At 36.5% G+C, this 14143-nt stretch overlaps 1 protein-coding gene across 4 annotated transcripts in view; it reads right to left on the bottom strand.

The window, feature by feature from the left end:
- The window catches only part of PTPRD (protein tyrosine phosphatase receptor type D), a 2148730-nt gene that overhangs the window by 191304 nt on the left and 1943283 nt on the right, over positions 1-14143 (bottom strand). For all 4 annotated transcript variants that reach the window (XM_081238160.1, XM_081238163.1, XM_081238162.1 and 1 more), the window contains 2 exons: positions 4293-4481; positions 481-591 (listed from right to left, as the gene is read on the bottom strand). In XM_081238160.1, the coding sequence (XP_081094286.1) occupies positions 481-591; positions 4293-4481 (300 nt within the window). The remainder of the gene's footprint in view (positions 1-480; positions 592-4292; positions 4482-14143) is intronic.

The raw sequence follows: 14143 nt of genomic DNA, 5'->3' as shown, positions 1-14143 counted from the left end.
TTTTTAAGTTAGCACCTTTATCCTTACAGCTCTGCAGCAGAGGTCTTAAAGACATAAACACCTTTACGCTTGGAGTTGCACAGAGAACTGATTAGTCGCACACCAAGCAATTATTTCAGAGTTTGATAAGGAAACAGAAGAGTAACAGCAGCAGAAAAAAAGAAGGAAAAGAAGAAGAAAACCTCAAACCAATGCAAAGCACAGTTCAATCAATGCACTTAAAATAGAAATCAAGATGTAAAAATGCAAATATACTTACAAACTTCAAGCCACAGGATAGGTTTTACTCAAAAGTTGTCACTTTTTTCCTTAACCATGTATTTAAAATGTTTAATTTTCTACCCACTAAAATGCTTCAGCTACTGCCACTATTAGCACATCGGCTCATTAAATCCTGACATAGTCACACAGACCCTGTGGGTATCTCAACTCCCCCTGAGCCTGAATGAAGACGCGATACCAGGGTTACGTCATTCCTACCTCTGACATATAAATTGGCAGGGGCAGAATAGCGAGTGCCCGCGCTGTTGGTGGCAACACACTCATATTTTCCTTGGTCAGATTCTTCACTCTGTTCGATCTGAAGGGCTCCTGTATGAATATAAAATATATTGCCAAAGAGATGGTCAGAGAAGGCTTTCTCGGTGCAGCAAGCTAAACCTCTTAACAATATGAAAAGCCCTGCACAGGAAGATCCGCTCAACGTCGATTCAATCTCTTGCTAAGGTGCACAGACAGAAAATGATGCGATGAGAAAAACATATAGAGATTATTTTTAAAAAATTTTTTACATCATCAATGCTAGCATAAAAAGAACAATATATCTTTTCCCAAGCAGGAATTCTACTCATAATTAACACGCTTATTTCCTAGACTAATAAAATGAAGATGGGTGAGACTGCTTCAAGGAAGTATGGCTTTTAAATCAAACAAAAGATTAATTTTTGGTTTTGTTTTGTTTCATTTTGGTAACAAAAGTGGCGCAAAAGAGAAGTACGCTCAAAAAAAACCAGGCCGGGTTTTCAAGAAAGTCTTCTGCTGAAGATAGCCAAAAATACGCAGCAAGCACAAAAAAGGCTGCATGAAGCAAAAAAAATAAAATTAGTTATTATATATCATGAAAATATTACTTAAAGAAACAAAACTCCCTTAAGACATGCAGATTTTTAAGAAAAGAAAGACCAGTTTGCCACGACTTACAATCATTTATTATGTTTGCTGAAAAACAAAGAGTAGTTGAATTAGAAGGTTTTCTGAAAAACTTAAAAAGCACAGCCTATGCCAGCCCGGAGGGCCAACCAACCACTGCTTGAGGACCTCGAGACGGATCCCCTAAGACACCCATCAAAATCCACCAGTGGGATTAGCAGTGTGGTGTCACAAAACCCCAAGAAAAATACAAAACAAGAATTATAAAAGAAATGCACACTGAGTCAAAGTCTAAAAAACCAGCAATCCACATACCACCAAGAATACTCAGCACCTTTTGTCTCCAGAGCCTGAAGGACAGAAGATCGAAAAATCCAGAAGCGAGTAATCCAAGAAAAAAAGAAGTGGGGGGGAAAAAGCATTGCTGTCAGGTTGTAGGCGAGTGTGATCAGGTGGAAAGGGGAGTCATTCTTTGACTTTTAGGACAGTAAGAGAAAAAAGAATCGAAGAACAAAAGCAAAAACCTTTTGAAAGATAAAGACAAAAAGCAGGTGTTCCAGGCTGTCTTCTGCATGTCTGCCACTGTTCTCCAGACCATCTTGACTTTGGTCCAGAACAAGAACAGCTAAGGAAGAAAAAAAATGATTTTTTTTTTCTCCAGTTGGACAAAAAAAAAAGGAAAAAGAAGAAGAAAAAAAAAAAAGGAAAAAAAGGAAAAAGGAAGAAGAAGAAAAGGAAAAAAAGAGGGACAGATGGTACGCTGTGACTGGTCTGTGGTCTAAAGACCTGGATATGCTTTCTTTGAAGCATATCACAACTTAAAGAATCATTTTCATAAAGAAAGAAATGAACAAAACAAAGAGAAAAAGAAAAAAGAAAAGAAAAATTCACAAGATGAGAGTCACCAATCATAACCAAACAGTACAAAGGAAAAATATAACATTGATGGACATTATTGTAATGATTTTGAAAACAGGACAAATATGAGAGTGATGAAAGGACAGAAAGAATGAGTAAGATCATTCTGTGAACGTTAGTTCAGCACTCTTACCTCTTATTGGTGTACCACCTGGGTGGATAATATGAATGCAAATAAGATTAGAAAGAAGAAGCATTAGTACGAGAAGAAGGAGGCTAGGGCTGGGGAGAAGAATTAAATTAGATTTACAGAATTAAATAAGGTCTTAAAAGAAACTTGAATTACTATACTGGTAAAACAGGAATATATTAGATAGTATTATTAGATCATAAAAGCAAGTTGCATTGTACCAGAGAGGGCAAAGACCACAATAGGCAGCATTGCCTTTCTCAGAGAAGGAACTGAGTTCTTAGGTCTGGGGTCATATAGGGTTAGAATTATATCTTATATGCCTCATAGTCTTAAAAAAAAGAACTAAACAATATTTTTAAAGACATAGTTGAGGAAAATACTGGCTAATCTATTTAAGTATATATATAGATATGCATATATATATACTGTTATAGGAAATACTAAAGAAAACTAGAAACAAACACTGTTCATTGGATATATCTTATGCTACTTACTATGTTACATTTGTGTGATATAACTTGTGTTCTATTTTATTTCTACACAGTGTTCTTATGATAACAGTTCCGTGGATGTGTGTGTGTGTGCGCCACTAAGGAAATCTGGTGCCTACACTGACAGTTAGTAAAATGCATGCCATGCATTTTAATAATAATAATAATAATAATCTGAATATGGAAATTAGTGGGGGTGAAGTGCGCTTCAGAACTAAGCACTTACCAATAGATTCTGGAGATTTAAATACGGAGAGAAGAAAGACAGCATAAAAATATTATTATATTCCTTATAATTTGGTACAAATTTTTCAGAGTTAAAGCTTTATATACTAAATCATCTATGTTACATGTGAATAATTAATTCTTTATTTACAATAACAGAATGCTAATCTACACAATTCTGCTGACAACAAGCAAAAGAGGCAGTTAACAAGACGCTTTAACATCACAGGACAGGTCAAAAGCTGAGAATTCTGGGAAGACAGGCAGTTAAACAACTTAGGATTCTGTATCAATGTTACTACCAATGCCAAAGTAAACAGCTTACTAGTACACATCCCTGTGAAATTACCTAGGGACAGGCTCTAAAACTTAACAAATTTAGAATTATCTCTATTTTTAATCTAAAGAGAGCAAAGGAATAAACTTGGGATGGGGATGGAAGAGGGAGAAAGGGCAACAGGTAGCAAGGAGGAGAGAGGGGGGAGAGGGAGAGGGATGGGGGAGGGGGGAGGGAGAGGAAGGGAGGGGAGGAGGGGGGGAGAGGGAGAGAGAGAGAGAGAGAGAGAGAGAGAGAGAGAGAGAGAGAGAGAGAGAGGCAAAAGCTGGAGTCTACACCAAAAGCAGACTTCTGTAGATCCAGTCACTGGAGGGTTCAAAAATCTTTGATGTGGACGCACACTACTGTGGCTAATGTGTAGAAAATACTCATAATAATATTATAATAATATTAATAAAAATCCCCTCCTTTCATTGGTACTTTGTAAAGGACTTTATAAAAAAATACATCTGGTTACTCATGAGATAACACTTCTGTGTTTTATGTATTAGTGAAAAGAAAGTAGATGTGCCCAAACTTACTAAACTTTGGTAGTTTGATGAGTTCAAATGCAGAAAAGAGAGAGAAAACACACTTTAATAAAACTGAATCATTTTAGCATTTAATATGAACATTTTTGGTTTTTAATGGATATAACCATTGGAACTCCTTGCAAGTTCTGAATGAAGTCCAATGTTGAAATAAATTTGTTTCAAAAGAAAACAGAGAAATAAGAAAGAAAGAGGAGAAAATGGATCCATCAAATACTGCGGAAGAGCAGTAAATTAAAAAATTATCAAAAATGCAGTCACAGCACTGAGCAATGTGGATTAAACAGAAGCTGCAAAACACAGAGAGGAGAAGAAAGACAGACTCTGAAACGGGCTATGACATAACAAACAGGGACAACACATTAAATAACAGAGAAAGAGAAGAGGGAGAAAAATCAATACCTAAAAATTAAAAATAAATAAAATAAAAATAAAAATAAAGAGAGAGAAAACTAAAAAGAAAAATTAAAATTCTCTAGGCGCTTGTGGAAACAGTAACAAGACCCTACCTGATCGTAACTGCTTAATACGGCCATTGTTGTTGCTTGTGTCGACAGGTAAGAAATCTTTGAACCAAGTGATTTCTGGATCCGGATTCCCACTGGCTGCACAAAGCATGGTGGCGGTGCGTGTACGCTCAACCACCTTCAACTGTGGGCCCATGTCAATGGTAGGGAAGCCCCTGGGAATTTGATCCTCTGCAAGACAAAAGGTGAGAGAAACATGTTATCAAGTCAGACACCCAATATTCAAGAGATATTGAGCATTAACCTCTCCCATTAACCTATCATTTGTTGAGAAGCTAACACAAACTAGGTAGCATTGCACCGTGACATTAAGGAACATTGTTCCTGGCCATAACAGTGAACAGTCTAAGAGGCCAACAGCCTAACAAAGAGCTCAGACATGTGTGATAAAAAACCATAACCAAGGAATGGATCAAGTTCTCTGGGAGCACAGAAGGAGAAGTGACTCTACAGTATGTGTCTGCTGAGGTCAGTGAGCACCAAGAGGAAGCTGTGAAATGAGCCTTTAGGAACAAGTTGAGTTGGCCAGAAAGAAAGGAACGTCAGAAGGACAGGCACTGAGAAGAAAACTTTTCCTTGAGGGAAAACCATTGATCCAAAAGAGCTAGCTTTACAAGGACATGGGGAACAAGCAGGTTAGCTGGACCAAGCTATCTGTATTCGAATCTGTTATGTTTTTCTTTTAACTTTTAGGTAAAACTCTGTATATTTTTTCACCCAAGCACAGGTTCAACCTGAATGAATTCCTTTGTAGAGAGTTTCAATTAGTCAGAAAAGTACCTGAAAGTCTCCCTTACAAAAGAAGAAAAGAACAAAAGCAACACAGGCGCATACATACATTCCTTAGGGTAAGAGAATACTTTCTTCCATTCCAAAGGCCTACACCACTTTCAGTCATTAAAAAGTTGAAACTCCTAAATTTTGAATCTTCAACTCATCCAAAGTTCATTTCTCCCTATCCCACATCAAAATTGCCCCAGATCTTAGGTCTTGAGAAATTAAAGTCCTCTTAAGTCCCTCAAGCATGATTATGTTGATACCCTGCATGGCCAGCTCTTCCAGTTAGCATTAGAAAGGTATATTATTCTATTCAAGCATTGAAGGAATTTTAGTTATATGGGTGAGAATTATCTAAATTAGAACTTGGGTGTTTGTTTGAAGACTATTATGAAGCATTTTGATGTCCAGTTGGGCATGGCGTTAATGTAATCAACATTCCCTCATGACCTCTGATGAATTGTCATCAGCCACCAATTCCAAAATGACTCTAAAGCAGAACCAGTGAGCAAAACAGAAACCATCAGGTGTGGTACCTAGCTTCTACTTGGATGTCTCCCACAATTTCTGGTATGATCCTCTGAGTCTTGCTAAACATGCACAATTTCAAGGGAAAATGTTACATTTTGATGACTCCACTGCATTGTTGATCAAATCTATGTGTTCCCCACTCTCTCTATACTTACAGGGTAAACTCAAATCTCCTAAATCTGGCTAGTGAAGTCTTTTAAAATCAGGAACCATTTTTCTCAGCCTCTCATGGATGACCTCCCTCATAGCAAACATTTCTTCTGCCCACAATGAAATTCTCACCATTCCCCAGACAAATCATATCCAATGAGTACACTGTCCGTGTCTCTAGAAAGCCACACAACCAAAATCACCTTCTTAATAAAGCTTTTCAAAACTCTCTCCAACAGACTTAATCTTTTCCTCCTCATATCAACTGCAGTAGTAAGTACCTAAATCCACTGTCTTGCATTTTTTAATTCTCATCAGTTTATCCTTCTGTAATACAAATTTCTCCATGGCTCGCTTGCATCCAAATCCCCTGCCATCAAGTTAGTCTGGGTTGGCAGATTTTGAGAGAACCCCAGTGATTTCTAAGCCTAAATATGAATATATCACAGTGATTAAAAAGTTTCCTACTATACATAGTAGAAAACTACTTATGGTAGAGAGTTCATCAGAGGAATAGTTCAGAACTAGAGAGAGAGATTTGGAATGTGAATAGTAAAAGAATGTCAAAATACTACCAAAGATTAAAGCTCCCAAGAAAGAGAAGATATCCTGAACATTAAATCCAGGTTTCTATAAGAGAAAATCAAGGCGCTAATAGGGAAAAGTAGACTCTGGTTCTCCCAAGGGAGATTTATGAAAAGTCCAAAAGAAGTTGTTGAAGCAGTTGGGTTTGACACATAGATTCACCAGAGGATATTTTCCTGTCCCACCAGCTAATTACGGCCAGAGACTAAAAAAAATAGTTAACTTCGATGAGCTACATTTTACTTAAGTTGAAAGATGTGGCTCTTTTGAGGAAGCAGTAGTAATACTTCCCATTTATTTGAATGCTTATACGCTGGCAGCCAAGCCTAGGTCTACAGTGGACAAGTGTCAGAAACAGTGGTTAAGAATGGAATTTCAAGATGATTTTTCAAGGCTCCAAGGGAAGGTTAAAAATTACAAGTCAGATAAAGAGCATTTTGCAAATTAGGCTATGCTAATTTTAATACTCTATTCCACTTGAATTTCATCATACTTTTTTTTTAATGGCTTTAAAGCTTTAGTCAATGTGTTTACATCTAAAGCTTAGTTTTAATGTTATTTGGGAAAATAAAAAAATCAAGCAAAAAGCTCAATAGCCATTGTACCACACACATTATATTATTAAACATCTCGGGCTTCCCTGGTGGCACAGTGGTTGAGAGTCCGCCTGCCGATGCAGGGGACACGGGTTCGTGCCCCGGTCTGGGAAGATCCCACATGCCGCGGAGCGGCTGGGCCCGTGAGCCATGGCCACTGGGCCTGCACGTCCGGAGCCTGTGCTCCGCAGCAGGAGAGGTCACAACAGTGAGAGGCCCACGTACCGCAAAAAAAAAAAAAAAAAAAAAAAAAAATCTCTCTCACCAGCTATTGACCCAGAATGCTTCAAAGGATAGAAATAATTTATCTCAAGTGCCCCAAAATCAACTGCACTGCCTTAGACACCTAGAAATGAGTTTCTAAAAAAGCTCTTATAGTTTGTTGTTGTTAATTTCCATATTGAAAGCAATTAATTTCAGTTAATAAAAAATCACCTTGGGATTCCTGAGCTGTTTCTGTCTTTCCCAGGACATTGAGGCACTCCTGTGGCATCTAACTACTAGTTACATCCACATGCATGAACACTGCTCTACTAGTCATTACTTTTCTTCTACAAGTTCATCTCTCTGAAGAACCACGCCAATATTCTATACCTATCAGTGGCAAATGTCAAAGACTTAAGACTGTTGAGCCACTTATTAAAGGCTCTTACCAAAGAAATTTAGAATTAATAACCATTTATAAGAAATGAAGACCTCACCTTGGGGAGAGCTGACAAAATTGACTTGTGCCCTATGGAAAGCAGTCTAATACATTTGCATGACCTTTCTTTTCCTTCTTAGCTCATAAAGAACACTCCAGAGCCCCATTTACATACACACAAGTGTACAACAAAGATAATCTTTCTTGCATACTAATCAGACAAAGGATGTAAAGAGAGCTCCTTTCTTATTTTTAATAAGGGTAATTAAATTCTATCCATCCCCCACCTTTGCACAGAAACTCTTTTAATGCACTTTCTTCATTAAATTTTCATGAGAAACATCACAATGTAACAGATTCAAATAGCCAGTGCTGTTACACATTGACAGTTGTGGTTTGTTTCCAATTTGACTGTCAGGTATTTGGCAATAAAACTCAGTATTCAACATAAAATGAACTGTAGAAATAATGAAATTTCTAATTGGTATGCTTATCTCAGTGGGCGTAGTTTAGAAGACGTTAATTGCTTTTTTTTTTTCACCTCTACATTTATTGGTGATTTATATAAAACTGTCTTGGCCATTTGATAACATCAATTTTGACAGCTCATCAAATGTATAGTACCAGGAACTTGAGAAAAAAAAAAATCAATACCCTTTATATGTTAACCACACAAACTTTTACAGGAAAATACAGAAGCAAAAATTAAAAAATTGTCTTAATGTTAGTAGCTTTAAAGTTTTACACAAGTGAAAAGAAAAGCATTTTGTCCTATTCATTAATGTGTTCATTAAGCTTTAAAATGCCTTATTACTGTTCCATATTAATATTCAATCATGCAGGATTAGCTACTAATTCATCAACAATTTAAATCAGACTTGACCTTCACAAAGCCATTTGGTCCGTCATTTTGAGAGGCCATTAAAGGGCAGATTACTACATACTTGTGTGTAGTGAATCGTAGAAGTCATACATATTTTGTTTGGAATGGCAGCTATAATAGACCTGGAAATATAGCACATTCTTTGAACCTGTTTGGGGTCTTAATAAAACATGCTGATATGATACTTTCAGTTCCATTAAGGAAAGAGAAAAATGAACCTCAGCATTTTTCAGAGTCAACTTCCCATTGCTGTAAAACTTTTGTTAATAACCTCTAACCTCTCCAGGACTTAAAGGAATGTATAGGGAAAATAGCCTGACTTTGTTTTGTAGGGAGTTATGTTTTAGATATCTATGAATGATAAAGTAATAGCTTTTGCATAATTTGCTCAAACTACTTTCATTGTTCAACCATAAACAATTTTAGTGATGCTTTACTTTTGCTCCAATTCCACAAAATTCAACCTCTCTTATTTGATAGCAAACACAAAACTAAATTGCCTACTAAGTCCACAGCCTCCTTCCAAGGCGGCCCTAAGCAGTTTCTCTTGCCTAATCTTGCTAGGATTCAGTGAGGTCAATCAGACAGGTTCTTTGACTCTGGTCCCAAAAGATTTAAAGAAGTTTTCAATAAAAGACCATTTGTCATGATGCCACATTTCCAATTTTTCAGATTTATAGAAAATATGTTTATGAAGAAAAATCATGTCAATTATATCAACAGTATGCTCTTCCAAAAGAATTATTAGAAGATGTGAATCTGGAGAAAGAGATGAGCTTTTTTAAAATTTTTTTTTCCTTGGAGAACTCATCCCTCTGAACCACCTTCCTGAGGACCAAACAGTTCATAGTGGCTCCACTTTAAAAGCTTTCAAAGCTCACAGAGGGCAGGGCTATATGTTACTTCCTTTTTAACCATTACCGTATTCAATAAACACTTGCAATTAGACATATTTAGGAAATTTGAGCAACCATTTCTGCATTTATTCATGTGACATCTCTGAATTCCTACTGGGCTTATTTAATGGCATCTTTTTAAACTTAATTTAATTTAATTCTATTCTATTCTATCCTATCCTATCCTATTCATATTTTTGGCTGTATTGCATGGCCTGTGGGATCTTACTTCCCTGACCAGGGATCGAACCTGTGCCCCCTGCAGTGGAAGTGCGGATTCCCAACCACAGGACCACCAGGGAAGTGAAGTCCTAACGGCACCTTTTTAAACAGTTAATCATTCTTTAATTGTCCTGTGGCTATAGATTGGGTCTCCCCAATTTAAATATAAGTCTAAGAGGCAAAACTATCTTTTACAGTGTCTTAAGTAGTATTAAACTTATAAATTCACAAAAATACATGTTAATGATGGCTTTCTTCATTTTTATAGTCATAGGTTTTATTTAATTAGCAAACGACTTTCATCATTTGAGATGTGCAATTTATGCTTGGCTCTTTCTTTAATTTAGTGCAGTTGCTACACTAGAAACACACAACTCAGTTCCCGATTTCTTGATTTTACAGGAAGCCTTCCCTCATATACTGGTTGTAAGTTCCTACAAGTCAAAATGGCAACCACATAACAAAACCTTAAGTGTGAACACAATGAAACTTAAAAGAACACAATGGAATATGTACCTCTACTCTGCTATCCTATCTTTAGAATAATGGGATTGTTGATGTTCAAACTAATGATAACATCCAAGTGAATCACTCAGTTGCATGTTGAGGCAGACATTCTGGGTCTTCTTTCACTGCCAGGAGCAAAAATTTCTCAGTGGCTGCGTATCTTGAAGCTTTAGGCATTCATGATGTAATCTTACAGAAGCATAACTAACATTTTTTTTTCGTTTTGAAGGATGAAAGAATTGCATAAGGGAAGTTTTTCTTAACATAAGTCAAATATTAGATGGATAGTATGAAGAATATTTTCTTAAATAAAGTACTATACCCTTTAAATATGTTGAAAGGCATGCTTACCTGTTAGAGATACAGTACTACCTAAGACAGTAAAAATCCTCTTGAAAAATGTAAATATATTGGTCTTAAGATGGTCAATAAGAAAGTGTCTTCATATTTATGAAAGTTGCATTACAATAAAAGAAAAAGACCTTTTAAACTACTAGTTTAAAAAAATCTACTGGGGGACTTCCTGGTGGCAAAGTGGTTAAGAATCCGCCTGCCAAAGCAGGGAACATGGGTTGGATCCTCGGTCAGGGAGGATCCCACATGCCACAGAGCAACTAAGGCCGTGCGCCATAAGTACTGAGCCTGCACTCTAGAGCCCGCAAGCCACAACTACTGAAGCCCACGTGCCCTAGAGCCCATGCACAGCAACGAAGAGTAGCCCTGCTCTCCACAACTAGAGAAAGCCCACGTGCAGCAACAAAGACCCAACGCAGCCAAAAATTAAAAAAAAAAAAAAAAAAAATCTGGCCAGGGTGAGATGGGGGGGCAGGGGCAGGAGGGAGGTCCAAGAGGGACGGGGATATGGGTATACATGTGGCTGATTTGCTTTGCTGTACAACAGAAGCTAACACGACATTGTAAAGCAATTATACTCCAAAAAAAAAAAAAATCTACTGGACTGTCAATAGATGGACTGTCAATAGATCATCACTCATTCTACAGATATTTACTGAAAGCCTTCTTTGTGCCAAGACTGGGCTAGGCCCTGGGTATGAAGTAATCCAGAGAATCTCTATATTGCTGTGATTTAATTATATCTGTAGGATAATTAGATTCTTTGGGAGTAAAAATAGTACCCAGCTCATAGACGGAGAATTGAATGGGATAATGCATTAAATGTGCCTGGTGCTGCCTGGCACTAGTGCCTGGCATCTAGTAAAATATTAGCATATATGTACTTACTCTATCCCAAGCTCCCACAAAAGATTTAAATAGAACAGAAGCAAGTGACTCTAAGGCTTGAGCTGCAGCAATAAACTATAAATGGGAAAAATATTCTACAGGAATCATAAAGAAACAGGGATTATATAGAAATGCAAGTGAATTTAGAGGGTAGTATATGTGCCAAGTAACCTCTTAAAAGCTAGTAAAAGCCGTCATTTCTCACTCTGAACAAGATTTTAGGCTTTTTGATTAATCAACAACACAAACAGCATAAATAAAACAAATCATATTGTCATCCGATTTGTTCCCCCAAACAAAAAATAACACTAAATATTTGGGACAACAAAGCTTTGTTGTGAATGACTGAATACACTGAAACCATTTGAGACTTATTAGGGTCGCCTGAGGTAGGCAAGAGTGGTATAATAATTACCATTTTCTGTAGACACAAAACAAAGACTCAGCAAAATTGTTACTTGGTCTCAGTCATACATAGAGCAGAAAATTCTTTTAAATCTTTTAACTCTAGATTTGGTGTATTTTTACTTCAACATGTTTCCTCTATGCCAACTGCTGTTCTTTGAATAAATATTCCTCATGAACAATGATAGAACTCTTAATCAGAGTCAACTCATAATGGAAGACACAACAAAAATAATTCTAAATACTTGGACATCTTTTATTTTTTAAGCAGAAAGGACTAAAGTTTCATGGGATGTAATAATAATTTTAAAACACTTTTACATAACAAAACGATTCATCGTTTAATATGTATCAATTGACTTCTCACTTTTTCGCACAGGTTCCAGGTAGGACAGAATTCTGCCATGTATGTTAGCCAATAAAATGTGGATGAGAAATGGAATTATGAAAAGGATGATAAATATCAAATAATTTCCTTAAGGATATCAACTTCAGCCTGTGCCTATGTCTTTAACCCTTCTGTAATTTCTAATTCATTATCTAGGAAGGGCTGTAAGTGGCAGGACTTCTGCTTTGAGCAGACACCCAAAGACAGTGCACAGACCAGAGAAGTAGACAGAACTAGATTCAGCATATCAACCCTATAACCTGACACCGCACAGGGGTCTCCTCTGTAATATGGGACCAATAATGACTACCCCAAATGGCTTTGTCTGGGAAAGGAGACAGATCCGTGTCTCAGAGGCTGGAAGGCTGAGGGGTTAGTAGTTGGAGTATTTGCTACTTTGTTGAACAGCAAATGAGTTTTCAAGTCATTATCTTTCAGAATAAACCACGCTATCAGGCTACAAACAAGAACCGTTTCTTTCCAGAATACAATCCCTGAAGAGGGGAAAAAAAACATTTATTATTCTTTTCTTAAAGAACACAGTGTAAATAAACCTTTTATTTTCACCATTCCAGATGGTAGCAGGGTATAATTTGTACTGTTTTGACATCATGACCGTATTATTCAAAATCAATCTTCCTGCAGGTGAACTGAATAAAGGGCTGAAAACAGAAAAGTAAAAGGGAAAGAAAGAAAAGTTAAATCAACATTTTCTAGCAAAGTTAGGTTCCTGGGCCATTATCAGAATGATATGCATATGAATGAAACTGAAAAAAATATATATATGTATATATAAAGTGTTTTCTAATTATAAGTCAGAGGCTACTCTAAGTCAGAAAGAAAATATCAAAAGCAGGAGGAAACTGCCAGTTAATAAATGATATTCCAAATGAAATAATAAATATAAGGTCTGGTCCCCCAAAATAATTATGAACAAGATATGAAGAATTTTTAGTCCAAGATCCTCTTTGCAATTTATTATGTACAGATGGGTATGCTTGTCTTAATATGGCCATAAATCAATCAGAGAAGCTTTTATTTCAGACTGGATTAAGGTATCTCTTAAGGGCAGTTACTGGGTATAAGGGTCTCTGAAGATTTCTCATAAAATTATGCCATACAAGAAGAGGAAATTAGACATTGATAAGCTGATAGGAGTCTCATTAGCAGCTACTAAATATTCAGCATACTAACCAGCAACCCACAGAGTATTCCAGAGCAAAAGCTCCATTTTCTGAAATAGTCTTCACATATGGAGGAGGTTGTAAGGCATTCTTGGCACAGAGTAAAGCAAACTTATTTAGAAGCAATGTATGCAATTATCCTATAAATCGCAAAGTAATGTCTACTGTCTGTGTAGCAGAATACAAACTCATTGAGATTAGACTATCATTTGTATGAATGAGGTAGCTGCAATTTCACATGGCATTATGTTAACCCCCATTGTTGTTAGTGTTTGGCCTTAGCAAATGATCATACTCTTTGTGATCTAAAATTCATTGAGGGGTGGAGGAGGGGATGAGGTCTATTAATACTTGGATATCTAAGTAAATATTTAGAAATCAGGGTTATGCATTTATCCTTGGGAATAAATAACTCATTAAAAATCCAATAACATCCATTTTCACAAAGCTCACTGCTTTCTGTTAATTTATTTTTACTAACAAGCTGGTGTCATGATACTTATCCCATACATTGTCCAAATTTTCCCTATTTTGTATATTAACCACTTTACATAAATATTTAAATCATATCATGAAGTTTCTTAAGAAAAAAAAAGGAAAAATGCATAATAGAGCTAAGGGTCAAGAATTTAATTCCCGTTCTTCTTTGTTTGTTTTTAGAAAGAGACAAAGAATAGTTAACATGGAAAGAGAACTGGATTTGGCTCCTGCCTCCATTATTTGCTGGCTTTGTAACAGTTAGGAATTCTAGTGAACTCAAAACAAATAAAGCCAAGGAAAACATTCATCCTGGCTGCCTCCCTGTATTGTGGTGAATGTAAATA

This window comes from Mesoplodon bidens (genome assembly GCF_964165515.1).
Source record: "Mesoplodon bidens genome assembly, chromosome: 6".
Taxonomy (NCBI): Eukaryota; Metazoa; Chordata; class Mammalia; order Artiodactyla; family Ziphiidae; genus Mesoplodon; species Mesoplodon bidens.
Note: the sequence above shows the minus strand (reverse complement) of the source record. Positions and strands in the feature narration are given on the sequence as shown.